Source organism: Plasmodium malariae (genome assembly GCF_900090045.1).
Source record: "Plasmodium malariae genome assembly, contig: PmUG01_00_11, whole genome shotgun sequence".
NCBI classification, from domain to species: domain Eukaryota; phylum Apicomplexa; class Aconoidasida; order Haemosporida; family Plasmodiidae; genus Plasmodium; species Plasmodium malariae.
This window is the reverse complement of record NW_021638282.1, coordinates 1-15,129: the sequence shown is the minus strand read 5'-3', so window position 1 is coordinate 15,129 and position 15,129 is coordinate 1. Positions and strand designations below refer to the sequence as shown.

Below are 15,129 nucleotides of genomic sequence, written 5' to 3'. Positions count from 1 at the left end.
GAACATAACATTGATTTTCTATAACTATATTTTCGATATATGTCATTATAGTTTATGTGCTTAGTGTACTACTCTTCATTATATACTTATGCATTAATAGAATGTAAGTGCAGGAATTTTAATAAAAAAAAAATGATAATTGCTAGAATTAACATTATGTAGATCTAAGAACTCTCAATATGCATGTCACGAACAATACTCTTTCTTATTTTTAACACATATTTTGCTTTTCTAGGACAGTCTTATCATACCAAACGAATGTTAAAATGAAAAAAAGGAAAATGAAGAGAATTCATAAGAAGTCTTAAAGATACATGATGATGTAGCACCAAAACAAATTAAAACAAGTAAAATAAAATGATGAAAGAAAAAATTAAAATTATTTAAGAATAATACTAAATATATAAGAATAATGAAAATTTAAAGGTATTTTTCCCTATCGTTTTTTTATATGCTAAATTTGGATTACAAAGATGTTTTTCTAGAAATCGCAGCTCTTTATACATATAAAATGTTAATGAGAAAGAGGGGAAAGGAAAGGAAGTGAAAATCTTTACGTAATTTTGATAATTTATTATTTCTTGTCTTAATTTTTATGAAAAGTCTAAAAGATGCACAATAAGCATGTGTTTATATACTTTCTTGAGAATTAGGTATACATGTATTGAGGATAATTATTATAAAAGAATTGTGATGTGTCCTTTGTACTGATATAGTGTGCAGATGTACCTGTATATATATATGTGTATATGTACATCTGCATGTAAACATGAATATATGTAAATGCGTATATGAACTTGTTCACATGAACATGTATATATGTATATGCGTATAGATGCATGTACAAAGGTAGATATGTAGACTTGCATAACATAATGTATCCATTTACATATTCTGATACATGTTCATTCCTATATTTCAAAAAACTCATCTTTATTTTTAAACTTAAAAAAATAAGTTAAATTATTTGACTATATTATTATTAGGGTTGAAGTAAGCCTATTTTCTTATGTATACAGGGGGTACATGAAAATAATAATAAATAATAAAACAAATAATATGTATTATTTATGGCTTTATTTGTGTATTTCATCATATGAATTCTTACAGCAATTCATTATTATAGCTGAGCTCTATATATATAAATGAAAAAATATTATTAGGTTGTACCAATTATATGCAACGCGAATAAAGGAGCCAATAGGAAGAATACTATTACAAAGACACAAATTCTCATTTAATCCGTTTAAAGCAAAATAAATAGAATAAAACATTTATCATGGGAATACAATCTTATGTTAATAACTGAAACAATTTGAGAACACAAATGCGTTCAAAATTTATGCGCGTTAATGAGATAGCACTATTCATGATTAAACGTTTATCTATGCATACTATACGCATGCACATATATATGTTTTTTTGTGCTATCTTTCCTTATATGTTTTAGATAATTTAAATTGAAACGTTATAAATGGGAAAACGTGTGCTATATATATATATAAACTTTTGCATATTAGAAATTTATTTACATGACATTACTAACATTAACAACTTTTGTTCATGCGTTATAGATGTGAACAATTTATAATAAGTTTATGTGCATAAAATAGAATGGAGCGCACGATAAAATTCAGGTAAATGAAAAGAGATGATAATAACACTGTATGATGTTCTTTGAAACATTTAGATCTTATACGGATGCTAATAAAGAAAGACGATAAAAAAAAATATATATGTCACATGAAAAGTGAGCTCTTAAAATTAATTTTTCAGAAAAGAAATTCGTTTAAATATATGCCATTTTATATTACATCAAATTTTTTTACGTATCTTTGATTACATCTATTAAAGATCTTTATGTAGATATTAATTAATGCATTTATCCTAAGCATGGAGGAAGCAAAAAAAAAAAAAAAAGAATATAACAAATACAGAAAAATGAGTAGTAAATGTATAAGGGAAAAACCCAAAAGTAATTAGTTCATCTTAGAATGATAAAAAAAATTTCATATATGTAAATAAGTGTACATATACGTAAACTGTACTTATATATTAATTCATATGTTAACAATTTTCACCATGTTAAACAAGCATCTAAGGATGTATAAACAAATAATAATGAATAATATACGAAAGGAAATTACGTATGAAAGTTTGTACATAATGAATTAATTTATATAAAACGTAGAAAAAAGAAAAAAATAATACTGTAATTTTTTTTTTTTATTTAAGTACATTAGATATATGTATATCCGTATATTTGTAATAAAAAACCGTTAAACATATATATAAAAATACATTAATTAGAAAAAATAAATTCCATTAAGGTTATAGAGTAGAATAAAACAAATGTAGTTAAACTTGTAATGATATGCTCTTTAGCGATTATTCTTATGTATGTTTGTGTGGAAATAATTCGATGGATATCATTGAAGTAATAGTATTGCAGAAAAGATTTAGTAGTTCTATAATCAGGAGGACTGTAAAAATATTGCTTAATGAAACAGTAGAAAAATTATAAGTTCACTGAATATATGTATAGCACGCATTAATTAATTTTTAAACAAAGTATTAAAATAAAAAAAGTAATAAGCCTTATTATTTTAATATTAATAACATGTTATATTAAAAGAAACCTAATACATTATAACAACAGTTATATTTATTCTAAATGATTCTTATAGTTGACATTATATCTACAATAATTTAAAAAATATTGTAGTATTTATGTGAATATATATGAATTAATAGATAGATATATATGAAATAAATATATGTATTTATGAATGCTATATAATGATGCTGCAAGTACTCACATAGGACCTAATTAAATGTTTTAATAAAAATGAAAATTATTTTTAGTTTATTCTTTAATTTACATAATATATGTAATTATTTAATTTAAATTGACGTTAATATTTTTAATAGTTCTAACATGCATATAATAATTTAGAAAAAAAAATCATTCTACTAAAAACTACCGACGTATTAGTTACATGGACATTTAGAAACTAATTATAAAAATGAAGTTTATAAATTTATGTAATTTTTATCATTATAGATTATTCATAATAGATAGAAATATTAATTAAGTTGTGCTCCTGTTCTTTTTTATATAAAGATAAATTTATAATTTTTAGAAGAATTAAGTATATCCAAATGAAAGAATCATTTAAGTATCCAGAACAACGAATATTTTAAATGCGTTTATATATATATATATAATTATATAAATATATATACACATGAAAAAATATTATAAAAAGTGTTTATCTTATTTTGTAGTAATTTGTAAGGTAATATGCATCATATAACACTTTAAAATTTTAAAGGCTATATATATTTTTTTTTAATTAATTATATTTTAGATAAGTATATTTCTTACATGTATTAGTATCAATTCTTTATTATAGAGTTAATATATTATATTTTCATATTAATTTTTATTAACTATGTTCAACAGAAAGTTGTAATATAAATATTTCTATTTTTTTTTTTTTTTGGTATATAAATAATATATTTAATCATTTTATTAAGATGTATAAAAGCTGTGAATTAAAACATGATTTTGGTATTATTTACTTATAAATCAATAACAAATATACACAGTTATATCCTAAATAGAAACGTTAAAAAGAAAAATAATGCATTAATGAATTTTCTAATATTTTTTGGATGTTACGTTATATATAATCATACTGTATTTCCTAAAGATATTATATTTTTGCTGTAATTTTCTTTTTAATTGAATAATTATTAAAAGTATTTTTACTATTACATATACTTTTAGATTTTTTTCCTTTTTTTAATATCATAATTTCTTTAAAACTTGCAAATTTATATTTTAAACAATCAAAAGAAAAAAATATATAAGATATAAATTACTCAATTCTTAAATTAAAATTATTTTTTTTATTTATATTACATGTAATGAATTATATTAACTTATATGAAGTATTGCATACTAAAAAATGTAATAGAAATATATAAGAGAGTTAAATTCGATAGTACATTTTAAAATATAAATATTTTGTACACAAAATAATTCCTGGAATGTAATTTTCAAATTATTCTTAAATAGAAGTTATACATGTCGTAGGTATGCGGCACATGTAACATTATATTTTGTGTTATAAAAAAAAATGTCTTTTTTAGTTTTTCTTTTTTTTTCATCATATGAATAATATAATATGCTATACAATTATTTATGTTTTTCTATTATAAAATAGTATTTAAAAGTTTAGCATGTACAAATAACTAAGCTTATTATTAGGAAACTGACAAAAAAATCAATAACTATATTAGTCATACATGTTTATGTACCTGTTCTCTTTACATATATATTGTTTTTATTATGATTGTCAAATAAAATTTTTATAAAAAAGAAAAATGTATTTTGTTTTATTATTTTTCTTAAAAGAATTCATAACTAAAATTTAGAATTATTCTGTTATATACTACTATATATATATATATATATATTGAGGGTTTATTGAAATAATTTGTATTAAAATAAATTCTTTTGATTTTGCTTTTTTCATAAATAACTTTATTAAAAGTTTTTACAAAATTACTATTAAAAGTATCTTTTATTTTTTATAATTTATATTTTTATTTTATTTATACTAATTAATACTTTTTTGAAGAATGAATTAGCACTGCAAATAATAATACCCTTATGTTACTACCTTGTTAATAAACAATAACTTTTTTAGTTACTTTTATATATATTATAAAATTCATTAATTCTAGTACAAATGAAAAAATTAATTCTTTTATTTTAGTTAAAGCATTTATATTTGTCCTTTTTTATAGATATGCACTTAATTCACTGATACGTTGAAATAAAATAGTAGAAAATTTGCCTTATATTTCTTGCTGCTTCATGCCATATAAATATGTGAATATACTTATATGGAAATTTCTAATGAGTAAGTATACTTAATATATATTTAAATAATAAAAACATTTTTTTTCATTGTAATGGACCTTTAATGAATCTATAATTAGTTAACATTGTGCGCATGGGATATTAGACGCAAGATTCGTTATACTGTTGTCATAAAATAATAAGGAAACATATAATATAGGATTAATGATATATTATTTGAAAATGGACATGATACTTAAGACAGTGAGGATTACAATATTGAATATACGATGGAAATTTTAAGTCTAAAGATAAATATAATTCAAAAACTGTAATCAAAAAATTGATTAGGAAATGGACATATGTGATATATAAACCATTTTATGTGATAAATATATTTTGTTTTTTTTAAAAAAACTGTTCTATATGAATCTCAATTATATGGATGCGTAAAATTAATGTACTGATACTTCCTAAAAAAAATTCTAACGTATTACATATTTACGAGTGCTACTTCAGCAATTAATCCGTAGGAATACTTCCTTTAAGAGTAATTACATTACTCTTTTTACTTCTTATTACATTAGGAAATTTACTATAATATATATAATGAATACTAAGACTATTATTAAATTCTGAAGTGGGAGATGCAACTTCATTATGGTAAGTTATTTAATTATGTATTTTATTTTTTATTTATATAGTTATAAAAATCTCAAAATAAGCCAAAGAAATAGAAGAAAATAATATCAAAATCCAGTTATAATTAATATTTTGTAATTATATACAATTTTTTCATTTATTTAAGAAACATTTGCAATATACTTAATGAAGCTATGCTTAAAAAATATTGTTCTCTATTAAAATTTTCCTTATACAGAATATGTATTATACAAAGATATGTTGATATTTTAAAGGAAAAATCATATACTAAATATTTTTAACAGCTACTATGTTCTATATTTGATTTAGTATTGTAATTTATTTTAAAATAATTTAGTTTTTTGATTTTACATATATATATAATATATTCTTCATGATTCAAATAAATGTGATATTAGCATTGCTATATATTCACTAAAAAGTATGTGCTTTCTACTTATATATTATACTCGAAAATGTTTCTCATAGATTTTTACTATAAAAAATGATTGTTTAATTTAATATATAAAATCACAATTAATGTAACTTTACTAATCTAATGAGATAATTTATATTTTTAACAATTATTATTTTTTTTAATGGTTACATGTGATCATATAAATGATTTCTTTTAAAAGTTAATTATATATTACTTTTAATATTTACGTTGTTCTCCATTTAATAAAAACAAAACGTTGTTTTTTTGATGTTACATATATTTTTTATTTAAAAGTAATCATAACAATTTTAGTTTTTAAAAAAATTATTATGAAACATGAGTTTTTAATAGATTATTTGAAGAATACTTTGATAGATTTTTAGATTTATTTTTTATAGTTCAAATATGAAATTATAAGTAAAATATAATGATATTCTCCTTTAAAAATTGAATTATTAATAGAGTATTAGCAATATTAGAATTCTTAAATCTTTATAATTATATTAGTAGCTTAAATAACATTTCGAAATTTATATTTTATCTTATGTAATTGTTAGAATTAATTCTTTTTTATAAAATTGCTTAAATATATACTATAAATATAATGATAACAAAAAATTATATTCATTTTTACAATTCATATAATTAAAAAACTACGTTCTTCTAATACGATTATTTATGTGTTCGTGCAGATGATATATTATACATTATATGTTTATTATATGTTTATTATACTTTTTCTAAATAAATATATTAACTTAAAAAGAACAAATACGTACATAAAACTACGAACGTTTCATTTAACAAATAATAATTTAATTTTTATCCAATTAAGAGCTATATCCACCAAAAATAATTTGGGGAGTATGAAAAATCAGTCTTTATATATCTTCGAAATTTATACTTTTACGGCATATTAGGTGATTCGCTGTAAATTTGATTTCTTACTTGTATTAAAGACCAAAATATTACTCATATGTTTATCTAGTTACCAGTTTAAAATCTACAAATAAAATGCAAAGTTATAAAAGTGTAGTTTTCTTTATAATTATCTTTATTTTATTGTTATAATAATTAAAATTTTTTTACAAATAATTATATTTTCTAGAATATAATTTTAAAAAATTTAGAATTATTAATAGGAAAACATCACTGAATCGGTAATACTTCTACTAGGAGTTAGAACAATATATTATCTATATTCTCTACTATCTATATTCTATATATACACCATATTCAAAATATTATGAAATCATATATCTGCTTTTTTATTTTATTTTGAAAAGAATTAATACAAAAATTATTTACTATTTTAAATAAATTATGTATGTTGAATATTTATTAATGAACTCAGTTTATATTTTTTAATTAAATCTATTTTTTTATAAATATTATTGTGATAAAATCTTTAGAGTTTATGTTTGAAATTATTTTTTTCTATCTCTGTAGAAAAAGAAATTGTAGTTACATATTTTTAATTTAATTTTAAGAAGAAATAATAAAAAACTAATTAAATAAATGATAATAGCGTTTTTATAATTAAAGGAATATTATATTATTTTTAATTATATCCTTGATCAGTATATTACCGTATTAACGATTTACATTATGGAACGAAAAATTAAGACACTGTTATTTATTAAAATTTATGCTTTTGTGTTTTAAGTTGGATATGTCATTTTTACATTTATATGGTTATGATAGTTTTATTTAAATATGTATATATTATTTATATTTTTCGAGTTTTATTTTTTTCAAGATTTTATCTTAGTGTGAATTTATTCATTTGATTAAATAATAATTTTTTTTTGCTTTTTCAGAGTAAGCAAAACAAATATTTGGTTGAGTGCTACAATCATCATAGAAAAATATACGCAAGAAACTATCGTTTACTGGCGAAATATAAGCAGGATAAGGATTCAATTATTGTATGTTTAGAGGAAGAAATACCAAATAGAGTAAACGATAAAAAAAATATATCTAATAGTGAAAAATTGGTCTCAGGAGAAAAGAAACAGTCAAATCGAAGTTTCCCAATAAATGTAAGAGGCCATAAAAAAAATATAAAAATAAATCTTGTATATTTGAACTAAACATATTCTATATGGAAAAAAAATATTCAAAGAACTTGATTATGTAGATTTTCTTAAAAACAACAGAACAATAAGTGATAATACTTATAAAAAAATAATATAAAAAATGCGGATTGCGATTTGCTTTACCTATATTTCTATTATTGGTCTTATCAATATCATTTGTGTTAGATAATTTTTGGATATGGGATGTTTGATGGTTTGTTTAGATTAATAAAAGTTACTCAGGATTCGGATGGATGAAAGATTTAACTTTAAATTTGTGGAATTCCCCTTTTAGATGGTTATTTGTAGGTCAAAATTGTTGAAAAAGGTAATAAACTCTTATATATGGAAATGGTTTCAGGAGTTTTTGTGGATTTTTTATATATTTTGTACCTTTTATTATATTAGGTATCATACTTATTTTAGGGGTTGTTTATTATCATAAGAAGGTTAAAAATATGAAAAAATTAAGTTAAAAAAGATAAAATGAATTATAAAAATTTTTTTTTTTCTGCGATGAAAACTTCAATATGAGCTAATATGTGCATTATCTTGAATGGCACATGTGATATGTATTTTCATAATTGCATATATCTTATAAAAGGTTGTACATGTAAATGGTCTCATTAATACACATTAGTAAAAAGAATTTCTCTTATTTTGTTAATTTTAATGTTTTAATGTTTTTTAATTTGTATTTATTGCTTAAGCTTAATTGATTATTTTTGACTTAATGTATACGCTTGTGTATTTCCATATATTCCTATGGAAATATGTGCTTTTTTGTTGTAATTAATTAATATTAGGACAATTTATTTATTATGTTATGTCTTGTGTAAATTTATATTTTAACTATAAATAATAATTCTCATATTATTCTATCTTTTACTAGTCTAAAATGAATATTTGTTTACTTATTTTGGAAAACGTTTGATAAGAATTAAATTAAAAATATATGTATCTTGTTTATTTTAAGTGACATGGAACAAATAATATATATATTACATAAAAGCAAACATAAAATTTATTATATAAAATACGTTTTTGTGATATATATTATAAAGCAATTTTATTGTAAAGCGCTTTTCAAAGTATTTATAATTTTTTTTGCATGATATAAAAAATAAAATAAAAATATATAATAAAATATATTTATTAAATTTAGGGTACTTATAATAGTTCAATATTTTAGCAATTCTAAATATTTACAATTAAATGGATAGTTACTCTGTTTTATAATTTTGTATTTTTTGAACTGTGGTGTTAATTCAGTATAGGGAAAATTAATTGTATATACGCTATATAGAATACATATAAATAAATATACTATATATATTTTTAATTTTTTATATTAAAAAAAAAATTAAATTAATGAGTTAAAAGTAATGAATTCTTAATGTATTATATGCATAAATACTGTTTCTTTCATAATGGTAAAATATTAAGTATATTTTTATATAAGTAAAAATATAAATTATCTTTAAAGGTAATAAAAAAAAATATAATTTTTCTACATTTATATAGTAACGTGAAATTATTTTTATTTTGTGTACTTCCCAATTTTATATGTATATTAATATGTTATGTAAATAGTTAATATTATTTGAAGATGTATAAAAATGTATGTAGTTTATATTGAAAATTGCTAATTAATTTATATCAATAATATTTCTTTTTTAAATGAAATGAAATTAAAAAAAAATTATTTATCTATAAACAATTCATAAATATATTACTTTGTTCTTTTTGATGACTTGGGTTTTAATTATATCTATTAAAAATATTTCTGCATTTTTTTTGTATAAATTTTTTGTGTAATAATTTTATATTAGTATAAGGAGGAATTTTTAAGTGTTAAAAAATAAAAAATACAGTAAAATTTCTGTTATAAATGTAAAAGTATGCTAATTAATTTTATACTATAATAATGAATGAAAAAAATTGAATTATTATAAATTCCTATATAATAAAAAAACATCAAGTAAAAATACAATATATTAATATAAATAACATATTTATAATTTAGGCTTGCAGAAAATAATTCTGTATCTATAGATAAATGTAATAATGTTACGACGTTAATAAGAATATATATAAGATAACAATTCACCTATGTTATACATATTAAAGAAGTAGAAAAATAAATATTTTTAAGGAAATTTATATATTTTTTTACTATTTCTTAATTTAGAAAAAACTGGAATATTTAAAAAAAAAGTTAAAAATATTTTTTAAATCATAAATTTAATTAAAACAAAAAATAACTATTTATAATTAATTGTTATGAGAGTGTATATGTTGAAGCTTTATAGTTTACTAATTAATTTTTATTTATATATGTATTATTTTACATTTTAAAACTTTGGTGCCTTATATTTAATATAAAAGTATTAGCTATAAGAATAAACGTTAAACGAGGAATCATCGTAGTAGATGTTGGTACATAAACAGGAGTTTTAATAAATGTCGTGACAAGTGTATAAATAATGAAAAACTATAAAAATACCATACTAATATTATTTGTAATGTTTTCAATTTTTTTTATTATTTAATTATTTACTTGGATAAATAATATTTATTGAAGAGAACAATAACAAAATATTATATTTCAGGTAATTAAAATAATTTTCCGTGTTTGCCTGGTTTTCATAATTATCATTGTTCAGGTTTACAATTCATAAGGAATATAAATATTTAGTTATAATATAATTTTACTTCTAAATATATTTTTAGTGCAGTATATATTGTTCATACACATATGTCAATTTATTATACTAAACATTTAAAATTTGTTCTTGACTTTATGTATTTCCAAAGTAATAAAAAAAAAAATAGCACTATCCTTAAAAAAATAATAATATAAAAACTACTAATTCATACATTTAAGTAATATACAATGTTATTCATTCTTATTTGTTATGTAAATATTATACATTATATAAATTACATATATTTATAAATTTATTTCAATATAAGTATCATTAAACTAATGTTTATGCAAATAACATTGTTGTAACAATTTTATATTTAAGAAATTTTTTTTTTTTCCTACTGTATTACTATTTCCTCTAATTATATGTATAATTAAACAAAATTATAAAATTAAATAGATTAACATAAATATTTTAATTTAGAAATAATTATACATATTAATCTTAATTAAATATTGTAATTTTATAAAATTATGGTACAAAAATAAAAAATTAGTTCGTATTTACTTTTAGAGTACGTATTTTTTAAAATATTAGGCAGTGCATAAATTGTTCTTCATTTTTAAAAACCTTATATCCAGTAGAATATTAAACTTAAAATGGAACTAATACATATGTTATAATCAAGTAATACGATATATGGTTTCTTTCATTTAATGTTATTATTATTATTATTATATTATAATATTTGATTTAAAAAAACATTTTTTTCTAAAAATTAATGTTTACAAAATTAGAATAATACATAGGATTACATCCTTAAAATTTGCAATAATTATTTTAGTATACAGAGGGATATATTATATATATATTCTCTACATTGTGGATAGTGGATAAACGATATTTGAATAAAGAAGGCATAACATATTTATTTCTTAGTTTATTCTTAAATTTATTAATAAAATTATTATTTAGTTAGTACTTACAATAAGTAAATTATATATTTTAAACATTTGTGAATAAATTTATATCATTTAGTTTTTAATGAAATTTATTTTTTTATTTAAATAATATTAGGATAAAAATTATATAATTTGTTTTTAAAGTCATTTTACATTGTATGCGTGATAAAATTAATTATAGCTATATAGAGTTTGTAATGTATTTATGAAAGAATATCAAATATAAATTTTTTCCTTAAAATATAGAATTTTTTTTTTTAGATGCATGTTCCATTATTATCAATTTGCTTCTTTTATAATATATTTAAATATTAAATATCTATATAATGAATCAAAAAATTATGTTGTTCCTTTTTATAAAGATTTCTACATTTATACTTTTAACATGGATATACGATTTTTACAGTGAGCAGGTATGATAATATAATTTAAAGATATTTGCACTATTTATATTTTAATATTTTTATTTTTATTAATAATTTATTTCTAAAGCGAACTATGTATCGTTTAAACAACAAATATGTGTAATTTGTTATTTTAGAGTACTTTTAACAAAATTATCGATAAAAACTATAACCTTAGTAAAAAATTAGATACAAGAAATTATCGATTACTGGCAAATATAAACTGAATAATCATTCATATAATGTATGTTTAAAAAAAAAACTTGAGGATAATGAAGCAAATAAACAAAGAGATTTGTCTAATAATGAAAGGAGGATAAAAGAAAAAAATAAACAATCAAGCAGAAATTTATTAAATAAGGCCCATACTATGTAGACGTTATAGATTATAATAATGGAATGTTTGATGGGAAACATTTTCATTTTCAAAAGAAATGGATAAAAAAAAAGATTATGATAGTTTTCTTGAGAAAAAAAGGAGAATATGTGACGTAGCTTTAAAAAAATAAAATTTAAAAATTACGGTTATATAGTTGGTATGTTTTTTTTTTTTTTCTTTTGGGCATAGGATTACCCATGTCATGCAAGTTTGAGATGGTAAGAGCAGGTACAACAGATACTAGAAGTAATAGCATAGATCTACAGATAATAAAATATATCAGTGATTTACTAGGTACAAAAAATGAATTACATGTTTTTATATTATTATATACAGTAGCTTTCATTATATAGTAGTTTTAATTATAATAGCTACTTATAAGATCTTAAGAAATAATGAAAAATATCAAAAACTTAAGTTGATGAGAGAGTAACATGAACAACAAGGAATTTGTATTTTCAGATAAATTAATGATTAATAAGAATTATTATATGTAATATGTTTATTGTTATATACTTTATAGTCATACCTATTATTGATATAATTTTGTAAATATACATGAGTATAAGTTTTTATTTTTATACGAAAGTTAATAAATTATGTTTTTCGCTTTTTGAAGATTTGAATGTTTTAATGATTTTCATTTTGTATTATAAATTTTGTTGCAGTATAATTAAATATTATTGCTTAATATATATATTTGTGCGTTAAATTTTATTTCTATTGAAAATGTATGTATTTAATCAAAAGGAACATATAATATTAAAATTAATATAATTTTGTTAATTTTATATTATAATATATATATTAGATTAAAAATAACTGTGTTCCATTTTTTACGTTCTTCAATTATAAAGTGCCTATTGGTAGAAGTATTAAGACTAGTACATGTTTGGTTATATTTTAAAAATAAAAATATTCTTATCTTTATTTAATCGAAGTGAATGTATTATGTTACATTATATATATTTTACTCAGAAGAAAAAAGATAATATTTTTTATATAGAATAATGTTTATTAGAAAAATATTATAAAAATATATTTATTACTTAAGACTTTTTAACAAATGTCTCTTTTTTTTACGGTATAAGTGAGGAATTATAAATATATAATAAAATAATAGTTTTTCTGTATAAAATTCTGCGTATGATATGTTATATAATACCTTCTGCCTTAGTAATATATCTAACCTTCTTCTAAACTACTTGACGTTATATGTTCATTTTGTTCATCTAAGCATTCCCATGAATTTACTATTCTTCGTAATGATTACAATATAAGTGTTCAGATGAGGTAACGTAGCTAAAACAAAATTACATATTCGTAAATGCAACACTACTGAAATAATAATTTTATGTCCTAATAAATTATAGAGATTATGAAAGTTCAATTATTATTATAATTGGAATAATTTATAATGTTAAAAAAACAAAAAATAAGAAAAATTCTGTAATAGTTGTTAATGTAATTATTGAAAATTTATAAATAATTTCATGTCTTTTAACATGGGTAGTTTTTTTTCTCATGATTGTTATTACTAATGAATTTCTTACAGGAACTTTGATTTATTTAGATTTAAGGGCCTCATGTTCATCATTAAAAAATTGTTAATATGATATACTTTTGCACTTAGTCATAAGTATTTTATAAGTAACATATTCAATTTTAATATTTTGTATTTGCATAAAAAAATTATTGCCATTTTGCATGATACATTTATATATATGAATATTTTATAAACAATAACATGTTTCACCATAGATTAGAAGATATTATGTATAAAATGTATTAATGTAACTTTTATGGGATTGTGAAGCATATACTATATATGACAAATTATATAACAGGATATCATTTTAAGTATTTTTTGTTTTATTGTAGAAGAAAAAAGCTTATGTTTCACAATATGAATTATATTGAAATATATAAAATATATTAGATTAAATAAAAATTTAATATTTAAATTAATATTTTTTATCTTTAATAGGGTATAGCTAGTATAAAAATGAAAATAATATTTTGAAAATTGAAATTTATATTGCTTTACATGTAACTTTATTATTATGCAATAAATTTTTTATTAAATATAAAAAAGTTATAATGGTAAATATATGTGTAATTTATTGAGTTATATTATGCATATATATATATATATAAGAATACAATTGTCTATTAGCATGTATAATTAATAAGAAAATTTAAGTTATTACTAGGAAGTTAGAGTATTTGTTTACTGTTTTTTTAATTTAAGAATAACATAAATAATTCATACAGATAAATAATTATTTTTTAAGAAAAAGACTCATAAATATGTTTACAACAATGAATATTACTATGTGGAAAAAGTTGTGTTCATATGCAAATATTTACCATGATTTTATAATATATGCACTTATTTTCCATAAATTATTAATAAATTTTACTATATAGGTTATGGTAAAATTTTAATTGGTTTATCTTATACTATACATTAAATTATTAATTACCTAAAAAGTTGACATAATCCAAACATATTAAAACCTATAAGAAACTAAATAAGATATTTCACAAATGCAAGTCTTATAGTGAATTTAACTGAAAACAATATATATAGAATAATTTTAATTTTTTTGAGTATATTTCTTTTTTTTTTTTTTATTTTAAGTTATTCCTTAGAAGAGAAATATTTTAAGAGAAAAAAGATGAGTTCTATATTAGATGA

General features: G+C 19.3%; 2 pseudogenes across 2 annotated transcripts; both read left to right on the top strand.

The window, feature by feature from the left end:
• The first annotated feature begins 7,645 nt into the window (after nt 1–7,645).
• PmUG01_00026700 lies at nt 7,646–8,355 on the top strand (annotated as a pseudogene). The gene is given in 3 exon segments: nt 7,646–7,696; nt 7,775–8,038; nt 8,053–8,355. Coding segments are annotated over 3 exon segments (618 nt in total).
• Nucleotides 8,356–12,234: 3,879 nt separating this feature from the next.
• PmUG01_00026600 lies at nt 12,235–12,861 on the top strand (annotated as a pseudogene). The gene is given in 7 exon segments: nt 12,235–12,258; nt 12,273–12,410; nt 12,425–12,484; nt 12,499–12,543; nt 12,558–12,569; nt 12,584–12,772; nt 12,787–12,861. Coding segments are annotated over 7 exon segments (543 nt in total).
• The last annotated feature ends 2,268 nt before the right edge of the window (nt 12,862–15,129 follow it).